This window comes from Bubalus kerabau, chromosome 9 (genome assembly GCF_029407905.1).
Source record: "Bubalus kerabau isolate K-KA32 ecotype Philippines breed swamp buffalo chromosome 9, PCC_UOA_SB_1v2, whole genome shotgun sequence".
Taxonomy (NCBI): Eukaryota; Metazoa; Chordata; class Mammalia; order Artiodactyla; family Bovidae; genus Bubalus; species Bubalus kerabau.
In genome coordinates, this window is record NC_073632.1 from 103386564 (window position 1) to 103408518 (window position 21955).

Sequence of the window (21955 nt, forward strand, 5' to 3'; positions counted from 1 at the left end):
GTACAAGATGGCATGTTATTAACTTAATGTGAGTCAGGATGCGTGCTCTGTGTGAATTTTGATTTATTTGATATCTTGAAACCAGAACTGCAAAAAGACACGTTGATTAGCTGTGAAGTAACTTGTTATATCTGTTGTTCTTGCTTTCAGGGAAGTTTAATCAGCATTAACAGCACTTGCACAGAGATGGGCAATTTTGACAATGCTAATGTCACTGGAGAGATAGAATTTGCCGTTCGTTACTGCCTCAGAACTCATTCTTTAGAAATATGCATCAGAGCCTGTAAGAACCTTGCCTTTGGGGAGGAAAAGAAGAAAAAGTGCAATCCGTAAGTTTCTTTGTCTACGTTTTGGCATATGATAATAGATTTATTGATTCTAAAATTTATATGGAAAAGTGAAAGTCCAAGAATAACCAAGGCAATAGTAAAAACAAAAAGACGTGTTAAGAATTATCTTCATAAAGCTTAGTAATTCAAACAATGCGTCATGGTTGCAAGGACAGACAGGAGGTCAACAGAGCAGAATCAAAAGTCCAGATACAGATCTTAGGATACATGAGAACGTAAATGATCAAGAGGCTATTAATAATCAATGTGAAAATGATGAAATTCAGTAAATGGTGCTGGGAAATTTGATTTTCCATGTAGGAAAAATAAAATTAAAATTCTATCCACACAACCCATAAATAGATTAATTTTCTTCCAGTTGGTAGATATGAATTGATATCATTACTTTAACATGCATCTCCCTGATAACAAAGATGAGCAACTTCACACATGCACCCATCACTTAAGGTACACTTGTCTTCTGTGAACTCCCCATCCATATCCTTTGTCCAATTTTCTATCAAATTGTTATTTAAACATTTATTTACAGGGGGTTGGCTTTTTTAAAATCCATTTTCAATACAACTCTCCATCGGTTATACATATCTTACATGTCTTCTCCTAGCTGTTACTTGTTTTCTAACATTGTGATAACTTTTCTTGTAGAGAATTTAATAATGTCCAATTTATCCTTTTTTTCCTTTAGAATGTCTGCCTTTTGAGTTTATAGGAGAATTCCCCCTGAAAATTTTAAATACATTCTTCTCTGTTATCTTCTATTGGAGTTTTTTCAAACTTAGATACTTTCATATTAGAGCTGGAACTGATTTTCTGTGTATGGTTTAAAGCAAGCCCCACATTTTGGTCTTTTCCTTTCCCAACATGAAACATTTTTAGCACACAATTTTTAGTACCACTTAGGGGAAAGGAATACTTTGTTGGTCCAATCAAGCTCTCCTCTGCTCTGAAACCTTCAGTAGCTCCTCAGTGCACTGCTAAAGCACTCTGGCTCTCCATCACAAATCCCTCCTGTCTTTCTAGTCTTAACTTCTATTATTCCCCTATCTGTACCTTCTGCTCCAGGAAAATTGGAATAATCATTGTCCCAAAAGTACCCCCTGAAACAGGAAAGTATAGCTCATTCAAAGGGAAAGAATAAAAGAACAGAAGCTTTCTCTGAAAGAGATCTTATGGTGGGTTTACTCAACAAAGATTTTAAAATAACAGTTTTAAGGATGCTCAAAGAACTAAAGAAAGATGTGGAGAAAATTGGAAAAAAAATGATGTATAAACAAAATAGAAATATCAATAGAGAGATGGAAAACCTAAAAAGAAAACAATTCTGGAGCTATGAAAGCTATAATAATTGAAGTGAAAATTTCACTAGAGGAATTCAGAGGTAGGTGTGAGCAGGTGAAAGAAAGAATAGGTGAACTTGAAGATAGGATGATGGGATTCCTGAGTCTGGGGAACAGAAAGAAAAAAGACTAAAGAAAAGCAAACAGAACCTAAAGGACCTGGGGACACCATGAAGTGAAGCAGCATGGGCGACATACATTCCAGAAGGGGAGAGAGAAAGCATGGAGCAGAGAAGCCTGAAGAGATGGTGGCTGAAGACTTCCCAAATGGGAGGCAAGGCACAGACGTCAGAGAAGCGCTCTGAACTCCAGGGATGGTGAACTCAGAGACCCACACTGAGACACATTATAAACAGACATTTGAAAGACAGACTCTTGAAAGCTGCAAGAAAGAGGTGGATTGTCAGTACTAGGGATTTCCCAGTTAGAATATCAGCAGATTTCTTATCAGACACTTAGAGGACAGAAGGCAGTAGGTGCTGAAGAGACAGAGACAGAAGGTACTAAAAGGAAACGAAACACGCAGCAAAACCATTCTGCAAAAGTGAGGGAGAAATCACAACAGTCCCAGGTACAGAAAGGCTAGGGGAGCACGTTACCCCCCGCCCTGCTCTGCAAGAAATGCTCAGGATGACCCTGGAAGTGAAATGAAAGGACACTGGACAGTAACTCAAGACAAATGAAACAATAAAGACCTCGATAATGGCAAGTGGACAGGCAGTTACAAAGGGTAGCATAATGGTGAACAGTGGGAGGGAATTCCACTTTTGGTTTCCCATATGACTTGGGACACTACTGCCTTTTGAAAGATTATGGGTGTCATTTTGGCTTGTCACTCCACACTTGGTCTTGGACATAATTTAAGAGACTAATGCATTTAAAAGAATTAGTACTTTCTAGTTTTGGACACATGGGCTTCCCAGGCAGCACTATTGATAAAGAATCTGCCTGCCAATGCAGGAGACGTAAGAGACCCAGGTTGAGGAAATGGAAACCCACTCTGGTATTCTTGTCTGGAGAATCCCATGGACAGAGGAGCCTGGTGGGCTACAGTCCATAGTGTTGTGAAGAGTCAGGACTGAAGAGACTTGAGCACACACATGCAGATATAGTTTTGTAACATCAGCAAGGGAAAGAGGTTAGGATAGAGCTGAAAAGGAGCAGAGTTCTTATGTTGCTAAGGTTAACATGGCATGAATTCAATTAGTGCTATAACTTTAAGATGTTAAATGCAATCCCCTTAGTAACTACAAAGAAAATAGCTATAGAAAAACAAACCAAAACAAGCAAGAAAGGAATTTAAATGTTTCACCACAGAAAATCAGCTAAACACAAATGAATACGGAGGACACAAAAGCTGTAAGGCAAAACAAACAGCAAATGACAGATATAAGTATTAATATTTCTTATCACTTGACACAGGTTTGGTCTCTGGGTTGGGAAGATGCCCTGGAGGAGGAAATGGCAACCCACTCCAGTCTTCTTGCCTGGAGAATCCCATGGGCAGAGGAGCCTGGTGGGCTACAGACTAAAGGGTCACAAAGAGTCGGACACAACTGAACACACATGCAAATGCAATTAGTAGTTAATTTAAAGAAAAATGAATTAGACTGTCCAATGAAAAGGCAGAAACTGGCAGAATGGATGAAAACAGAGATTGTAACTGTATACCATCTACAAGAAACTCACTTGAGATCTAAAGACACAAAGGGAAGATATTCCGTACAGACGGTAAACGAGAGTGAGCAGTGGTGGCTGTACCATTATCAGACAAACAGGCTTTAAGTCTAAAAAGATTACAAGAGATAAAGGACATTATATATTCATAAAAGGTTCAGTACAACAAGATGATGAAATGATCCTAAATGTCTGTACATCTAATAACAGACCAGCAAGATATAAGAAGCAAAAACTGACAGAATTGAAGAGAGAAATATTGAGTTCACATTGGGTAGTTCAGTTCAGTTCAGTCGCTCAGTCGTGTCCGACTCTTTGTGACCCCGTGAACCGCAGCACGCCAGGCCTCCCTGTCCATCACCAACTCCCGGAGTTCACTCAGACTCACGTCCATCGAGTCGGTGATGCCATCCAGCCATCTTATCCTCTGTCGTCCCCTCCTCCTCCTGCCCTCAATCTTTCCCAGCATCAGGGTCTTTTCAAATGAGTCAGTTCTACACATCAGGTGGCCAAAGTATTGGAGTTTCAGCTTCAGCATCAGTTCTTCCAATGAACATTTGTATTGGGTAAGATCTTATAGAAAAACGTATATGAACTTTTTTGGCCAACCAATAGTTCTTCAGTAATGGTTGGACATATCAATACTCCAGTCTCAGTAACAGAACATCCAGACGATGATAAGAAAGGAAATAGAGGACTTAACTAGATAACGTGGGTGTGTCTTTTATTATAATGATTTATGCTGTACAGATATATTTGGTATCTCTTGTTTTCCAATGTGTGAGGTCTCATAATGATCAACGATCTGAGTCAGCCAACAGTGAGGTATGGGTGATGAGCCTTGAGTCCTGCTCTATAAGAAGCGTGACTGAAATGGAGGCAGAGGCCTGAGGCTGGGGTTCCAGCAGGGACCCCGATCGGGGGAGGGTTCCTGCTCTCTGTGGCTTTGGGGTAGCGGAGCTGGTTTCTAACCCTTCAGGACAGGACCTGGGCACGTGGTGTCCCTGCCATCTGTGCCACTGCTGGAAGAGCCCGGAAGGACAGTCTCAGGACCTGAGCAGAGGGGTCAGCCTGGGACGGGGCTCCAGGGGGTGGGCAGCCTCCAGACCCAAGGAGAGGGGCTCAGGGAGGCCGGTCCTCAGCTGTCAGGACGCAGTGTCCGAGGCCCCGCAGGAAGAGTGCGGCGTGCGGCATACACTTTCCATTTCCACGTTTTTTTCTTGCGGGTTGGGCAGAAGAGGCAGGCGGAGTGAGGACAAGCTGGCACAGGCCTCAGGATCCGGGTGGATGAGAAACCTGCCGCCCACCGAGCCCCCAGGGAGCCCCCACTTCCCGGAGCGTCACCAGTGATGGAGCGTGACGAGTGATCCAGATCTAAGGACGGGGGCATAAGAGAAGCGGGGGGCTTCACACCCCCAGAAACGTTCCAGAGGATTATAGCCAGAGACTGTGTAAACGGGGGGCTGTGCACCCAGCACTGTCAGTGGGGCGGTCGCTAAGCCCTTTCTGTCAACCCCAGAGGCAGCGGGAAGCATCGTTAGGAAACTGCTGACATGCAGTTCTCCTCCTGGACCCTTTGCCCGCCCCGCATGCCGGGCTCTCACCCCTTGTTGTCTGCGTTTGGCCACCAGGTATGTCAAGACCTATCTGCTGCCTGACAGATCGTCCCAGGGAAAACGCAAGACCGGCGTCCAGAAGAACACGGTGGAGCCGACCTTTCAGGAGACCTTGAAGGTACTTGCTGGGCAAACGCTCCTGGGCAGAGTGTCCCCATCCCGGGCTGGGCTTCTGGGGCCATAGTCCAGCCAGTGGTTCCTCCAAACTCTTGAGTCAGTTAAATGTAAGTGCAGACACTGAAACATTCTGGCAGGGCTCTGTCAATCAGTGGCAAGTGGTAGAAAATAAATTTCAGCCTTTGTACAGAAAAAGTGCTGAGTCTGATGGACCGGTGCATGGCTTTGGATTAATGATTTGCGAGACAATGGTGAAAAGGAAATAGGCTGCCTCGCCGTTTCTAAAGGAGAAGGAAATGGTACCCTACCCCAGTACCTTTGCCTGGAAATCCCATGGACGGAGGAGCCTGGTAGGCTACAGTCCTTGGGGCCGCAAAGAGTCGGACACGACTGAGCCACTTCACTTCAGTTTCTAAAATTGGCCTGTTCTGTTGAATTTTTATGATTTTCAGAGAGGTATCGTCAAACCAGGGGCCCTGTAAATGAAACTGCTGAGGTAATAGCTTTGTGAAAGTACTTTTTTGTCATAGTATCTGGCAGACCCAGGTCTCTTCTTCTTTTATGAAGCTCTAATACTTGGCCACTTGATGCGAAGAGCTGATTCATTGGAAAAGACCCTGACGCTGGGAAAGATTGAGGGTAGGAGGAGAAGGGGACGACAGAGGATGAGATGGTTGGATGGCATCACTGAGTCAATGGACCTCAGTTTGACCAAACTCCAGGAGATAGTGAAGGACAGGGAAGCCTGGCGTGCTGCAGTCCATGGGGTTGCAAGGAGTTGGAACAACAACAACTAAAAAACAAAATTTCTGGAAGAATTGTTCAGGTTTTCATTTTCTTTGGCGGTACGAATTGTGACTGGCCTAGGGCAAAGACCAGGGAGGGACTGCCTCCCACTGGGATACAGGGAGGAGAATTGCAGGTGATGTCTAGCGAGTTGTAGGTAGCAGACAGGTGTGGGAGGTCTTGAGCTGGAAGGACAGTCCAGATGTACAGAGATGTACTCACTGAAGGCTAGTCAGCCCAGGGATTCCACGCGTCAAGCCCAAGAAAAGAGAGGACTTTGTTTGCCTTCTTTGGCGAGTAGGGGCATTTGGGAACTCCCAGCCAGGGGCCATCTGGGGAGCTGGCGCAAGAGTCCTACTCGGGACATGAAAATAGCCATTGTTTTCTGTGTCCCTGCTGTGACCAAGTGCTTTATGTACCCTCTGAGCCGTGTGTTGGCATCCTCACTTAGCAATGGGGAAGCTGAAGCTTAGAGAGTCCTTAAAAGTACATCCATGACCCAGGATGGACAATCAGTCCTTCACAACATCTACGTTCCTAAGGACTCCCCAAGGAATTGCTTTTAAAAGCAGATTGTAGAAGGAAATGGCAACCCACTGCAGTATTCTTGCCTGGAGAATCCCATGAACAGAGAAGTCTGGCAGGCTACAGTCCATGGGGTCGCAAGAGTCAGACACACGACTTAGCAACTTTCTTTTTATTTGTGATTCAGTAAGTGTGGGTGGGGCCTGAGGTGCTACTGGTCTGGGACACTCCTCCAGTAGCAAATCACTGACCCTGGTCTTCATGTGGCTTTGCTCACGTAACAGAATTTTGAAAAGCTCTGTGCTACCTCACACATTGTGAGCTTCCATATAAAATTACTCGTCACAGGTTTAAGGTGTTTTGTACTGAACAGAGGCTGACAAATATCTCATATTTTATGAAATGAGACAAAGATGAGCATTGACTATAGTTTAGACAACTATTATATACTTTGATTTTTAAAGTTTTCACTACCTTAGTTAAAGGGCACCCAGAATCTCAACTCAGTGTACAATGAATGTTTTATCCAGTGTATTGTGAGTATCTTGGTTATCCTATAAAGCTTCCCAGATACATTGAGAAGAACCGATCTTTATTCTAACTGTAGAACATCCCAACATGGACCCAGCTTTAGGCTTTCGTAGAAATCATATGTAAGATGGAAAAGATGGGCCAATGAAGAAGCCGAGCAATCATGAACAGTGTATCAGAAACCAGGATTTCAGACCCCTTAGTTCAGCTCCCTGGAGGTCACATCCCTGGGGCAAGGGGCAGGAGTATGATACCGAGCTTCACCAGTTTTGAGGAACGTGCATGTGAAAGTTGATCTAAAAGCCGACCCTCAGTTTTCTAGGCACAGCACGCCTTGGGGAGACTTCCTGTGCTCCACGGGGTGCGGGTGCTCCCCTGGAAGACCACTCAGTGGGGGGCTGGGGAAGGGTGAACAGTGACACTCGATCTGAGTGGCAGTGGCTGTGACCTTAACCCTCGTTCTCTGGGCTCGGTGACACAGGTACCCCGTGGAGTAGCAGGCCAGGGTCTGCCAGCCCAGCCTCCTGGGCCCTGCCGGCAATGGAAAGTAGGTCTTACTTTGCACTGTGGCCTCAGTCAACCAAAGGGAGTCGTCCTGTTTTGTCAGGAAGGGGCCACCAGTCCGCCCAGAGTACAGAGCTGCCCCGAGGCGGGCAGACCCGGGGGGACCGAAAGCTTTGCTCCCCGAAGCACCTGGCTCTGAGAGGGCACAGATGCTGCATGGTGGACTGATGGTCTGGATTGCACTCGCAGGGCTTGTAGCCATGAAGAAAATAACCAGATTAAATAAGAGTTTAAAGATAGAATATGGACCAAGGGGCAGTGTTGGAAACAGACGAAAAATCGTCCGGGAGCTGTGCGCCCAGGCTCACTGTCTCTGCCTGCCTCCACAGTACCAGGTGGAGCTGGCCCAGCTGGCCAGCCGGCAGCTGCAAGTGTCTGTGTGGCACCTGGGCGTGCTCACCCGGAGGGTGTTTCTTGGAGAAGTGATCGTCCCTCTGGCCACGTGGGATTTCGAAGACAAAGAATCACAGTCTTTCCGCTGGTATCCGCTCCGGGCCAAGGTGAGCTTGAAGGCCTCCCTGGTGGCTCAGATGGTAAAGAATCTGCCTGCGATGCAGGAGATGCAGGTTTGATCCCTGGGTCGGGAAGATCCCCTGGAGAAAGGCATGGCAACTCACTCCAGTTCTTGCCTGGAGAATCCCACGGACAGAGGAGCCTGGAGGGCTACAGTCCATGGGGTTCAGACACAACTGAGCAATTAAGCACAGCCCCCACCCCCAGCACGAGAACCAAACTGACTTATCAAAGGGATCCCAGAAGAGAATCCCAGAAGATCCCTGGGAGCTGGGGCCCCTGCCTGCCTGTTACCCTGCAGTGGGAGCTTCAGCCTGGCTCCCTGGTTGGGGGGTGGGCCGGAGTCTCACCTGCTCAGCTGTGCTCAGGATCCCAAATAGCCCCACCCTCAGTGGGGTCCAGACACCAGCAGAGATCAGGCTGGGGATTCAGGTCCTGGTGACGGCCTGGTAGGTCCACATGCTTCCCAGATTTCAGGGTCACCTGGTGTCAGCTGAGGAGGCTTGACCTTCTCGAGCTAAAGTCCCCCCCAGACCTGCAGGGCTGTCATGTGCCGTCCCTCCACCCCCAAGCAAACAATAAGCGGTGAGGGTGGCCAGACCCTGTGTCCTCAGGAAGGCCGACAGGGGACCCAAGTCAGATTGGCCAGGAGGGTGGGCCAGGCTGGTGGCCGCGCAGGTGAGAGGCCAGGGAGAAAGGGCTGCGTTTCTTAGGGCAGCTGTTTTGCCCATGTTTCTGTGCCAAGATCACCGACAGGGAGAGAGCACGGACGAGAAAGAGAGGGGACGTGGGCTCTGCCGCCTCCTAAGAGGTGGCAGCAGGGTGTGGGGCCACGTGAGAGTCTGGGCCGGGCCCAGGCGCCCTTGTCCCTGTTTTCCCCTCCAGAGGCCCCGGGGGCTGTTTTTCAGGATGCTTCTGCTTAGAAGTGGGCTTCCCCCGTGGCTCAGATGGAAAAAAAAACAACAAAAAACCTGCCTGCAATGCAGGAGACCCAGGTTCAATCTCTGGGTCAGGAAGATTCCCCCAGAGAAGGGAATGGCAACACACTCCAGTATTCTTGCCTGGAGAATTCCAGGGACAAAGGAGCCTGGAGGGCTACAGTTCATAGGGTCACAGAGAGTCGGACAGGATCGAGTGACTAACGCTGCACCTCTGCTTAGAAGCAGCTCTGGTTTCTGGCCTCTCTGGTGTTAAGCCCAGGCCTGGCAGGGTCCCACCCTCCCTCCCATCTCTTTTCTCTTGTGGGGTCTGCACAACTCGTCCCCAGTCCTCTCCAGTGCCCTGTGCTTGCTCTTCTCAGAACCTCAGTTTATCCTCAGGCTTCCTCTTGGAATCTCTAAGGTCAGCCCAGGACGGTGCTTAAATCCCCACTCCTCCATGAAGGCTCTCCTGATTTTCCCTGCCAGATGTGGTCTACATGCCACGCCCCCCCACACCAGCTCCCTGTCAAGGGGCCCCATCCTGTCTTCTTCCCCCAAATTCTTATTCAGGTTGAGGCAGGCCGCCGCCAAGGCTGGTCATCTCTTTGATAAGCAGGCAAGGAGCCGAGATCCCCAGACTGAACGGCGTCCCTCCTAATCCCGGCTGATAGACAGTGACTCTCCACGCTGGATCGGGGCAGGGGTCTGTTCACAGGCCCACCCTTTCAGCCCTGCCAGGAGGGAATCATGGGGTTGTCACAGATTTCTGGAAGCTGAGGGCGGAGGCTGGTCCCTGCTGGGGGGCCGGAATGAATCTAGATGCTTCTGTTCCCCTCCCCAAACCTCTCCACTTACTCACTCGCCAGGTAGGAGGCTGGCGTACCTCCTGCCCCTGTTCCTGGGCTTTCCCAGGCCTGCAGAGGCTTTGCCAGGATGGGGTAGGCAGGGGGAGGTTGGAAGGGGACACTTATGGTCAGTGCTGAGACAATGAGAGGAGTCCAGAAGGTTCTGGGGGCTGGGGAGTCCTGCCTCTGAGCTCTGTCTCATATCCCGCAGGCAGAGAAATCCGAAGACAACCTTCCCACCAATAACGGAGAACTCGCAGTCCGGGCCAAGCTGATCCTCCCTGCAGGGCCCAGAGAGCTCCAGGAGGCTCCAGAAGGTGGGTGGCCTCCTGCCTGCAAGCATCTGTCCTTCCCTGTCACTGTCCCCGAGCCTGGGGCAGCAGACGGCCTGAGAGGCTGCAGCCTTTCCTTTCTGCTGCCCGCTGAGCCCGTGTTCCAGGAACGCCCATCAAACCTGCGAAGCCCAGACTGCTTCTCTGGACCCCTCGACTTAGGAGGGAAATCAGTGACCAAAATCAGGCGTGTGATGCCCACTCGACGGGCTCTTACGACACCTGCCTGGGGGCTTCCTCCCAGGCGGCCAGCCCTCACGCTGTCTTACCGGAGAAACAGTCCGGCCGTGGCCCTCTGTGTGGCCTGACACCCGCATTATGGTCTGGTTCGCCTCCAGCTCCAGGCTGAAGTGCCTGCCAGGCTCCCAGTGACTGGCTCCCTGCTCCCACGCCACATGGGCAGCGGCTGCTCGGAAGGGAGGAGGGGTCAAGGTCCTCAGCTTCACGAGGTGGAACTGACTCACGGGGGCACAGGAAAGCATGAGGTGGAGAGTGAAGACAGGGAGAGGAAGCAGTTCCACGTTATTAGCAACATTGTTTTCAGCCGCTAAGTCCTGCGACCCAGTGGACTGGATCACACCAGGCTTCCCTGTTAGTGATCTCCTCTTTGATAGAAGAGGGACTTCCACTGCACACGCTTGCTGGGCCCCCAGCAGACCAGTAGCTCACACCCTGTGGTCATTGCAGCCCCCGGACAGAGGTCTTTTCCCCAGCCCACTGGCTACAATTGGCTAAAGCTCCTGCATCCTCCTCTCCTTGGCTCTTCACGCCTCTTGGCAGCTGCTGGGTGCCTGGGTTTTGAATCCTTCCCTGATGATGCAGTGGGCAGCATGTGAGCAGGGCCAGGGGAGCCCCGCGTGCTGGACATGTGCTCTCTCGCTCTGGTGGGTATTAACACATCCTCTGGTTAAGCTATCAGTTGGAGGGGATGGCCTTGCATGCTGTAGAAGTCAGGTTGATGGTAAATGCCAGCTTTCCTTCCAGGGACAGGAGATGAGCCATCACAGAATGGTCAGCTCTGTTTGGTAGTGCTGGGAGCCAAGAATCTACCTGTGCGGTCAGATGGCACCTTAAACTCATTTGTTAAGGGGTAAGTATTCCATTGTAGTCAATCATTATTTATTGATGACCATTCAGGCAGGGCTTCCCTAGTGGCTCAGATGGTAAAGAATCTGCCTGTGATGCAGGAGACCTGGGTGCAATCCCTGGGTCGGAAAGATCCCCAGGAGAAGGGAACGGCTACCCACTCCAGTATTCTTGCCTGGAGAATCCCGTGGACAGAGGAGCCTGGTGGGCTATATAGTCCACGGGGTTGCAAAGAGTCGGACACGACTGAGCGACTAACACTTCCGCTTTCGTTACACCTAAGGCATCATCCCTGTAAGGGGACACCAACTGTAAGCCACTTTAAACTTGTCTTATTTTAGCTTTCCTATGAAAACCCAACATAATGTGTGTTAAAGACGTTTCCGAGAATTCGTGGGACTCAGGCGTGCTGAAGCTAGATTTGGAATACATTTTAAACTAAACCAAATCTTATCAGTCCTTACTGCGACACCAGGGACGGCACTGGTGACAGGGGGGACATGGAGAAAGCAGTACGACTAGTAACTGTTGATTTAGCTCGACACTGACATCTCCTCTTGGATTAACAGCAAGATGGATGACTCTGCCTGTCTCATTCTCATTCACTGTGGGTTTAACGGCGTCTCCAAAAGTAAAGCAAACACAGTTAATAATTATATAGAATTGCCAAATCCCCAGTCAGTGACATAATGGAAAAATGACAGTTTACCTTGTCTAGATAGAACTGGGTTCATGTCCTAAGCCTGCCACTTAGCTGTACGGCCTTGAGCAAGCGACTGACTTAGCTCTCCTGGATTTCTTTTGTCTGAGAACAAGGTTAAAAGAGATAATGTGTGTACAGAGTGCTGCTCCCTGGGTAGCAGGTCTGACGAGCCTGGTGGTGGTCACACCAAGGAGGCGGATTAAGACTAGGGCCACGTGGCCTAGAATCCCAAAGCACCCTTAATCCTCGGAGCAGAATTCAACCCTGAAAGTTGGAACATCCTAGTGAGAGAACAGAGAGCCAGGTCTCAAAATTCCCATGCTCGCTCCTTGCTTACGATTTCTGTTCTGCGGTGGGTTTATGAGCACTTTCCGAACACTTGGTCTCTCCAAGGAGCAAGTAGCAACAGGGAGCGGGGGCGCGTGGCGGGCTGAGCTTACGGGTTTTGAATCTGTTTCCCTGTGCAGCTGTCTCACTCTGCCAGACCAGCAGAGATTGAGACTCAAGTCCCCTGTCCTGAAGAAGCAAGCCTGTCCCCAGTGGAAGCATTCCTTCATTTTCAAAGGCGTCACCCCTTCGCAGCTGAGGCAGTCCAGCCTAGAACTGACCGTTTGGGACCAGGCCACCTTCGGGGTGAACGACCGCTTCCTGGGAGGTGCCAGGCTTGGTTCAAGTAAGTCTGTCTGATTTTTAGTGACTGCCCTAACGTTCATACCATTAAAAAGAAAAACAGTGTTTCCATGGTGGCAGGTGACTTAACTGGCTCTGAAACTGCCTGGTGGTTTGGTCACTAAGTCGTGTCCGACTCTTGCGACCCCATGAGTCTGTAGCCCGCCAGGTTCCTCTGTCCGTTGGCTTCTCCAGGCAAGAGTACTGGAGCGGGTTGCCATTTCCTTACCCACCATAAATGGTAGTTAGTCTAGTTTTTACAACTGAGCGATAATACAGCAAAGTATTTCAACGATTTAAATCGGATTTAGATCTGCTAAAGAAACAAAAAATTACAGGTCTCAAAATGGGCTGGGTACAGCCTTTGCTTTTGTTTCTGGCGTCAATCATGAAAGGATTATTTTCTTAAAGGAGAATATCTTCTTAACCCAAACAAACAGCGATTCAGAAACGATCTCATTAACGGAGGAACTAGAGGGCGATGCTTTTCAGTCTTGCTCAGAGTGCTGGCTTTTCCCGGGGCAGTGAGGCTCCCAAAATGCTGCGACTACCAGGATATCGAGACATGCTCCCAGGGCCTCTGAGACCACTGGGGAGAAACCAGTGTCTTAGTTCGATTAGCCTTAGCAGGAACCCTGTCCACGGCACCCTCTTCTCACGGAGGGCAACTCCTCTCTGTGAGCTAGCCTGGCCCTCCACCTGTCTGCAGCCACAGTGATATATTAAGCCCTTCGACCCCCTTCGAAGAAACAACCCAAAGCTGTCCTATCTTTACTTCCAAACTGCAAGGAAGAAGCCCCAGGCTTTTGGAGGCCTGTCGGCCCCTGGGGAGGACACCTGAGCATGTCCACACCTGCTGTTAGGGGTAGGTCCTCTCCCTTACTCACCGGCGGGGCACATTTTCATCTGAAGTTGCAGAGAAAAAGTACTTTCCACTTTGCTGAGAAGGGCCGGTGGGCATCCCCCGGCTGCCATCACCAGCCTGTAGCCCCGTCACTAACCTGTCCCTTTGCTCACACAGAGGAGGACCTTCCGGGCGGCGCGCACACAAGCTCACAGGCAAAGCTCCAGTGGCAGAAAGTTCTCTCCAGCCCCAACCTATGGACAGACCTGACCCTCATCCTGCACTGACCGCTGTTCAGGCGCTGCGGGGCTGGGTGTGCACACGCGCTGGGCGGGGGTCCCTCAGGAGCGTGAAGCTGCCTGTCTGTAGCCAGCCCACCACTGAGGCAGTCGTCCAGACCCTTCTGTGTGTATTTAAGTTAAACAGGTCAATCATCGATGTATATACGTTACTGAGTCTCAGGTTGGTTGTCTGTGCTTTGAGAGATGTACAAAATGACCAGATTTCAATAAATGTTCACCAGGTACCCTGGTCCCCCTGCGCTTAGCAAACAGTGAAATTATATCTTTCAAAGAGGAAAGAACATGGTGAGTATTTAATTCCTCCCCCCTTGGCTGTGGAAAACTGTTTCTGGAGGTGGTCAGCTGACCCCACGGGAGTCATTTCGACCAGGTAAGGGTCACCGAGGGCTGGCGGCCTCTCAGCGCAGCTGCCAGGCTGTGCAGACGGCGGGTCGGAGGACAGACGGAGCGTGGATGGGAAGGCCGGGAATGAGCAGACCGCTACCGGCCCTTTGTGGATGTGCTCGGGAGCAGGAGGTGGTCAGGGGAAGGTTCTGCTTGTGGAAGGACTGAGATCCTGACCAGGTCAGAAGGGCCCTCACGGCTGGCGTGTGAATTATCAGAACAGCCTGTGTGTGTGTTGCAAATAAGCAGCTCTGATAGAAAATTCAAATGCACGCATAGTCAATTACACACACAAAGAACACTAAAAGCAAAACCAACAAAAAGTCATTTCCGAGATATGAAGACAGTAGTCGACTAGCCTCCTTACTGCTCTCAGGTCATTTCAGATTCAGGGCCGTGGTTTTTAATATGTAATTCTTTTATTATTCTGTAAAAGGTAACAAAATATACAGAATGAAACTTTCCCTTTTTTAAACTAATGTTACAAACCCATGTTATCGCTTACATATAAATACTATACTCTATAGCTGATCATTATTTAGGTGTGTGAGTCCAACAATGTAGCCCTCTACCTGTTAAGCAAAAAAAAAAACTATTCAGAGTACAGTATCCAGCATTGTTTATCCTGAGGGATCCAATGATCACAGGATTTTGTCAACTGAACTGAAGGCCTCAGAGGAAGGAAATGGTGTGTGCGCATAGGGAGTGCGTCAAACTTTTCACCCTTCAAAAAAACATATACAGAGGTGGATCCTTCATAGAAATCAAGAAAATCAATTTCGGCTAGTTTCAGATAGAAAAAAAGTATGGCACAGAATACAAGCCACGATGTGGTTTTAATTATACTGAATCTTGTATCACACATGCCAGCATGGAGGAGTTAGTTATTTCAGACTTTACAGGCATCTTTCCTTAATTGATTTCATCCTGCTCCAAGCAAAAAAAAAAAAAACAAAACAGGAAGTGATTCAATAAAAATAAAAAGAATCAGGCCTGTTTGGCACTATGATACCATTGGGAAAAATAAACCAGGGAAACTGCCGCCGGTCCCGGCCCCAGAACATTCCCACTGAAGAAACTGCTCTCTTGGTGAAGGACCCGGAGGAGGGAGAGGGTGGCGGCCCGAGGGCTGGGGGCGGCGCGGGGCAGCGCGGGCTGGCCGCCGCGCGGGGCCGAGGCCAGACCCTCACATGGCCTCGAACTCGTCAATGCGCTGCTTGGTGTTGCCTTGCCGGATCTGCCGCAGCGTCTTGTACTTGTCCCGGCCTTGCCTCATGTTCTCATTGTGGATGATGTCGTTGTGGGTCCGCTTGTTCTCGTCTCTGGCCTGGGACAGCTCACTGGTCAGAGTCTGCAATGGGAAGTGGCCCGTGGTCAGCCCGGTGACCCGCCTGGGCGCCCCGCCCCGCGGCGCCCCGCCCCCCGCCGTCCCCTGGCCCTCACCATCAGCTGCCGCTGCACGCGCTCGTTCTTCTCGGCCTCGGTGATGCGCTTCTCCTCGTTGCGGTCGTCCAGGATGCCCTCGCTGGACAGCTCAGCGCTCAGCTCCGTGCCCTCCTCCTGCGGGCCCTCATGCACGTGGTAGTTCACCGGCTCGTACACCGGCGGCGGCGGCGGCGTGGTCATCACCAGGTGCAGCTCCTCCCGGGTCTTCACCAGGTCATCCTGGGCTTCCTTGGCCTTGGGAAGCAGGTTGAGAGGCAGGTGAGAACTTTCACAGAGAACCTCGGGCTTGAATCCTTAAGAACCACCTTTTAACTGAAGGCCCACTGTCCGTGCCTGCACCCTCCCTTCCCGCGCTGGCTGGATGCGGCGGGCTGCAGCAGCGCCGAGCAGAGGGCCAGGCTCTGGCTGACCTGGCGGCTGGCCTACCGTTTGTGCAGCCGCCCCTGGGTCTGGAGACCAGGGCCAAGTGCACCGAGAGAAGGTAGACACTTTTCTAAATACTATAACTTCTTTACAATCCCTGTATATACTTTTGGAAAAAAAAAATATGATGAAGTCCTCCAGCCACCCAAGGGTTTTTGATGTTGGATTTTACTTTCCTCCGGTGGCCGGGTGGGCATTGCTTATCCAGCTCCTCCCTGCCTGCCAGCACGTGGCTCACACCCATTCTCACCCCACAGTCCTTCCAGCACCACCATCCTGACCCTGGAGATGTGCTGAGTTTGTACCTGTTTTGTAACCACTTCTCTCATTTAATACTTGAGCACTTCAAAAACCCAAGGACCAATCTTCTGCACACAACTCCGGTTGGGGGATGGGGGTGAAGGCCCGGGCAGAGGAGGGGGCCACCGCAGGTGAGGAAGGGGAGGAGCCCCACAGACTGGCAGAGGTCTACCCTCCAAACTCAATGGCAGCCCCCCCCCCCCCCAGGAACAGTGCAGTCTGGGGGAGGCAGGAGGGAAGTGATTCTATTACAGCCACAACCAACTAAACCGTGTGTGTGTGTGTGTGTGTAGCGGGGTGGGGGTGGGGGTGGGGGGCGCAGCACAAGCCAGGTGTTGCAACGGGGAACTGAGCCTCAGAGGTGCTGGACTCGCAGGAGCTGGAGACCCCCAGGATGCAGGCCTTCCCCTGCACCGCGGGGATGCATGTTCCAAGCAGCAGAAGGGGACTCTGGCTGTCCTGTGGGCATCCACGTAATCTGACTTAAAGCTAGTTCCTGATGGGGCATCCTGAGCCCGGAGGGTGCGGTCCCCTGCTGACCCCCCGCCCTGCGCCCCTGCGCGGTCCCCCGCCCCGCACTCACCCGGAGCTGCCACTCCTCCACTTCATTCTCCTTGCGCCGCCGTGCCTCCTCCAGGAGGGCGATCTTGGCAGTGTACTCGGCGAGCTCTGTGGCCTGGGGAAGGAACGGAAGCCCAGATTATTTCCGGAACGGTTTCAGCAGGCCACTCGTGAAGGAAGGGTCACATATTTTGGTCGATGGTGCCCCATCCCTGGCCGGTGGGGTCCATCGCCCACTGAGGCTGCGCCTCGCCGGGGCTGCCGCGTCCACTCTCCTCCGCTCGAGGACAACCACGGCGGGGCTCCCTCCCCACCGGCCACCTTATACCCTCAGATCACTTTACAGCCCCGCCACCGTAATGTACAAACAATCATCAAGCAGGTGTCACTCTGCCAGTCCCCAGGGGCAGCCTCCCTGTAACTCAGCACGAAACCAGCGGCTCCTACCAGCTGCTCCTGGCTCTTGATCTGGTCGGCTGCCTGCCTCTCCAGCTCCTCCTTGGCGCGCAGCGCGGCCAGGCGGTCAGCCTCCAGGCGCCCCGCCTCCTCCTGGGCCCGCTTCCTCTCCTCCTCCAGCTTCAGTGCTCTCTGGATCTGGTCGGAGAGCTCTAGAGAGAACGCAGAACCAGAGCCGCTTGAGGTGCGGTTGGGGACCCCTCAAGTCCTGCCCCGATTTCCCCCCAGGGGACCGGATGGGACCCGGGCAGGAATCACCCCTATGCTGCGGAGTAGGGGACCGGGTTTGGGGCTGCTTCTCCTAAAGACACTGTGGAGAGCACTGGGCAGCTGGTTCCTCAGGGCTCAGAGGACCACATTACCAGGGTGAGGACACCCCCCCCCACCCTCCAGGCTGGGTGAACCCTCGCCCGGCTGCTCTCATCAAACTCAAGAGATCGGGACCGCTCGCCTGGCTCTCGGCTTAGAAGGTGAGCCGTGCAGCACGGTTTGGGTGAGCTCGGCAGAGCGCTCTGCCTTTGCGAACCTCTGCATCCTCATCAGGAACAGGGAGATAATTCAAATCTCACCCCACGGGACCCCAGGGAAATTTTAAAGGATTACGTCCAGAAGCATTTGGGACAGAACCCACAGAACTAGCTTCTAATCCAAATAACCACTTTATTATGTCTCTTCTGCAAGTCTCTACTTTGGGTGTGCGCTTAACGGAGAGGGGTCCCTCTGGGTTGCCTGTGTGACCACTATCCGACCCTCCCATCACAACCGGACCAGAGCCCCTCCTCCCAGGAGGCCCCGCCCACCTTTCTCAGCCTTCCTGGTTTTTTCCTCGTAGTCCTGAAGCCTGAGCATCAGCTCCTCCTTCTCACGCATCATCTGCTCTTTTTCTCTCTCCACGGTTTCTCTCCTCTTCTTCTCGGTTTCCAACTGCTGCCTGTTTCCAGGAGGGAAGGTAAGCATGGTGTCCACACAGCAGCCTGCTCATCTCAGCCCCAGGCCCGTCCACCCAGCAGAGGACATTGGGGTGCCCTGATGGCTCCCGCCTCAGGGGCCCGCACACCGGGAACCGCCAGCCCCGCCCCCTCACCATTCTGCCCGCCCCTTTCCCCATCGCCCCGCCCCCTCACCTCTCCAGCTGCTTCTGGTGCTTCTCCTCCCGGGCCTGGGCCTTCATCTGCTGCACCTCAATGGTGTCGGGCTTCCGGCGGCGCATGTACAGCTCATGGTTCCCCATGCAGAGCTGCAGGATCCGCTTGTTGATCCGCAGGCGGGGGGCGTAGAACACGAAGTCCTGCAGGACAGAGCAGGGTGAACTCTGACTCGGGGACGCCGGGCCTCTGGCTGGCTTCTCCCAAACTTGATCCCACCCAGTTCTAGATTCCTCGTGTAAAAGGCGAGAGAGGGGAAAAGCTGCTGACCCCAGCGACGGGGTGGGGCGGTGGGGGCGGGTGTCCTCTGTGACGGGGGCGAGCATCCTCCAGGACAAGCAGAGGGACTGTGTGTGGTCAGTGCACGTCCGTGTGTGCACACACCAGAACCCTACGGCTGGACCAGCGGCTGACCTTGCGGCTGACATCCTCCTCTGACCTCTCCAGCCCCCAGTGGCCCCATCCCTGATTCTTGCCTGGACAGCGTAACTTCTCCTATTTGAGTTTCCATCTCCGCCACCTCAACCTTTCACTTCCCGCCACTGCCAGCGCACCAACTGGGGCACTGCCGGAGCTTCAGTGCCAGCCGGGCAGCTCCAGGACCCCGCACGAATGTCCTGGCGCACATGAAGGCCTTCCGGCTGACCCCCCTTCCCCTCAGCTGCACTCGCACCCGGAGCAGGCCCACATGGCCCCCCTCCTCGGCCTATCGTGTCCAATCCCACACCCCAGCGGCCACAGCGCCCCCAGCTCGCTGCTCCTCCTCCGTGGCTGTCACTTCGGTGCCCACTGCAGCCGAGGGGAGACATCGGCCACGGGGATGCCAGCGCCTCACCCTGCCGGCCTGTCCTCTGTATTCCACCCCGGGACAGCCTCTTGGAGCGCTGGGCCATGTTCACCTCTCCCTTGCTCTGTGTGGACACCTACTTGCCCGGCAACAGTTCACGCGGCCCTGCCATGTCTGACCCCATGACCCTGGGCAAGTCCCTCCGCCACTTGGAGAGCCTCAGGGTCTTCAGCTGTACAATCAGCGGCTTTGTTGTCAGGACTGAGTCACAAAATATTCCTGGGGACTGAGAAAGGCGTCTGGCACAGGAAAGCTGGCTGATACAAGAAATGCCTGGCTCAGACTTTGGGCTGCCTTACGACTCCGCTACTGGAAAGCCTTGAAAACAACAGAAATCACAGCACCCAAGGGCTTTCTAACTCTGGGACCGCATGGGTCTGGGACACAGAGTCTTCTTTCTTGGCTCCTGGTCACCCGTGTGACTAACACAGGTGACAGAGGAACAGTATGGTTTAGAAACTGCCTAAAAGCTAAAGTTATCTGCTTCCTCTTCCTGCTTTCCTTGCTCCTGGGAATCACAGCGCCCTCCACATCCAGACACCAAGACTGGAACAGGGGAGGGTGGTCTGAAACAAGGGACCAGTGCTGCACATCCCCAGGACTCCTGAAGCCTACAGGAACCTGCCAGGTGAGCTGGTCGACACGCCCAGGAAGGATCTACTTAGGGCTCGGTCTCTCCACAAACGCTGGGGAGGGAATGACGGCAAGCCCCGGAGCCCACGGACTTCCTGGGCGGGGCTCTCCTTGGGGTTTACAGGCTTGTTATTAAGTCATCGGGTTTCCCAAGGAGCAGGGAGAAACAGGTATTTTTATTACCCACCTTTCTCCTGTTACACAGGGGAAAGCCACCTCTCATGACTGCACAGCCGTGCTACCCAGGTGGGCCCTGGCTGTGGTTCCCAAGTATTTGCAAAGAAACTAAGGAAAAATGTCACTTAAAGAAAAAAATAAAAAATCAAGGGTCAGAAGTGCAGGTGACACTCCCCAGAGCACACAGCTGCCTGGACACAGGGCCTGTGAGTGCCGGGGATGGCGAAGAGCACCCATCGGTGCACGGGAGACGAGGAAACTCCCTGCGCTGCCTTTGAAGGTGGCCAGTTTCTGACTTCAAGTTAAAAACTAAAGGCTAATATTCAGAGATTTCTAAATCCACATCTCCAGCCCAGGCCTCCTGATGCGACTTAGGGCAGGCTAACTCTGGCAAGAGAACAAGATCCTCAAAACAGAAACCAGGAAAGCTTGAGGAAAGTGAATCCAAGGCCCCAAAGCAGGGAGCCTCCGGGCTGCCCCCTGCTTCGATCGGCTGGGCAGGGCTTGCCGTCGAGGGCAGGTCTCCACCCTTCTGCTTTTTCCGTGGGGCACGAACCAGAGGCCCTTTTCCAAGGGGAGCCAGCTGTCTCGGCCCAAAGCAGGGCCACCCTTGCATGAGGGCTTTGACTGTTCACGACCAGAAGGTCCCAGCACAGGAGTCAACACGTGGCCCCAGACTGCTGCATCTGAGCGGCCGGCAGGAGCAGGGGCCGCCTGGCCTGGGCATGGGGCTGGGGCTCACCTGGGGGCTCCGTGGGCGCTGCCCTCCACATGTGCTCAGGGGTCCCTCCCCGTGTACTAAGGTGACCTTTGGGGTTCCTTTTCTCCCTTCTAAGTTAAAGTGTAAACTTGGAAATTCTCTACTACCCCAGGCACAAAGCCTGAGACTGGGCAAAGCAGCCCTGGGAGGTCTGGGGGCCTCAGGGACTCACTTGTTCCTCCAAACCAGCCCTTTACTCCACCACACCACAAGGTGCCTGAGCGGAGACCACCTCCTCCAGGAGCCCCCCACCCCGGAACCCAGCCATCTGAAGCCGTTGCCCACCCCCCACCTCTCGTCTCCATCCGGATTTGTGCAACTGCGCTGTTAACTGCACTGCCAGAGGGCACTTCCCTCATTTCCCTGTTTCATCTCTCCACTGGCGTCTATACTTCACGGGGCAGGACCCGCCCTGCTCCGCTGTGCCCACCATCCTAGAGTCGCACCTGACAGGCAGCACGCGACCTGCAAAGGCTTCTCCCTTTTTTCCCCTTTAAGTGATGGCTTCACATAAAACCAGATTATAGTAAAAGTACACTCGGCTAACTCAGCCCAGTGTGTTACAACTGCCTCTGCTTGGGAGTTTATGATTATATCCTTCCAGCTTTGCAAAAGCTAAATTAAACTCAATTTGAAAACACATACAACTTAATTCAACAGTCGACCTAGAATTCCTGCTTCTGTCCGTAAACTTCTTAAAAAATGCTCTGAACAATCAGTAACATCTCAAGTGCAGCCTGTACGGGTCGCAGGCTCTCCTCGCCGCCCCACGTCACCACCCACATCACGCGGGTACACTATGACCCTCGGTTCGTGGTGCCGCATATTAATGTGACCTGTTACCATGGCGCCTGAGAGTCTGTATTAAATGCTTGTTTCATTTATAACAACTGTTCAACTACCCATGGAGCAGGAGTCAAGAGTTTGCAAATAGCAGGAGTACTGCAACTGTCTCTCAATAAGGACAATACTTGACCCCATGGTGTTCAGACCTCTGTTTTGCCCTTAGGACTAACCCCCACGGGAGGAACAGCTGGACAGCAATGCCACACGCTGTCCTCCGAGCGTTAGCCATCAGCAAGCGCGGCCAAGTCCAGGAGGGCTCC

General features: G+C 52.3%; 2 protein-coding genes across 5 annotated transcripts in view; one reads left to right on the top strand and one right to left on the bottom strand.

Moving 5' to 3' along the window:
• SYTL3 (synaptotagmin like 3) overlaps positions 1-13941 on the top strand; it is a 96427-nt gene extending 82486 nt beyond the window's left edge. For both annotated transcript variants that reach the window (XM_055536113.1, XM_055536114.1), the window contains 7 exons: positions 151-329; positions 4996-5098; positions 7833-8003; positions 9993-10098; positions 11098-11203; positions 12370-12575; positions 13593-13941. In XM_055536113.1, the coding sequence (XP_055392088.1) occupies positions 151-329; positions 4996-5098; positions 7833-8003; positions 9993-10098; positions 11098-11203; positions 12370-12575; positions 13593-13702 (981 nt within the window). In that variant the 3' untranslated portion in view covers positions 13703-13941. The remainder of the gene's footprint in view (positions 1-150; positions 330-4995; positions 5099-7832; positions 8004-9992; positions 10099-11097; positions 11204-12369; positions 12576-13592) is intronic.
• A 560-nt stretch (positions 13942-14501) lies between these two features.
• The window catches only part of EZR (ezrin), a 46176-nt gene continuing 38722 nt past the window's right edge, over positions 14502-21955 (bottom strand). For all 3 annotated transcript variants that reach the window (XM_055536118.1, XM_055536115.1, XM_055536117.1), the window contains exons 9-14: positions 18412-18575; positions 18088-18218; positions 17279-17439; positions 16854-16946; positions 15545-15781; positions 14502-15452 (exon numbers count right to left, since the gene is read on the bottom strand). In XM_055536118.1, coding sequence (XP_055392093.1) covers positions 15288-15452; positions 15545-15781; positions 16854-16946; positions 17279-17439; positions 18088-18218; positions 18412-18575 — 951 coding nt within the window. In that variant the 3' untranslated portion in view covers positions 14502-15287. The remainder of the gene's footprint in view (positions 15453-15544; positions 15782-16853; positions 16947-17278; positions 17440-18087; positions 18219-18411; positions 18576-21955) is intronic.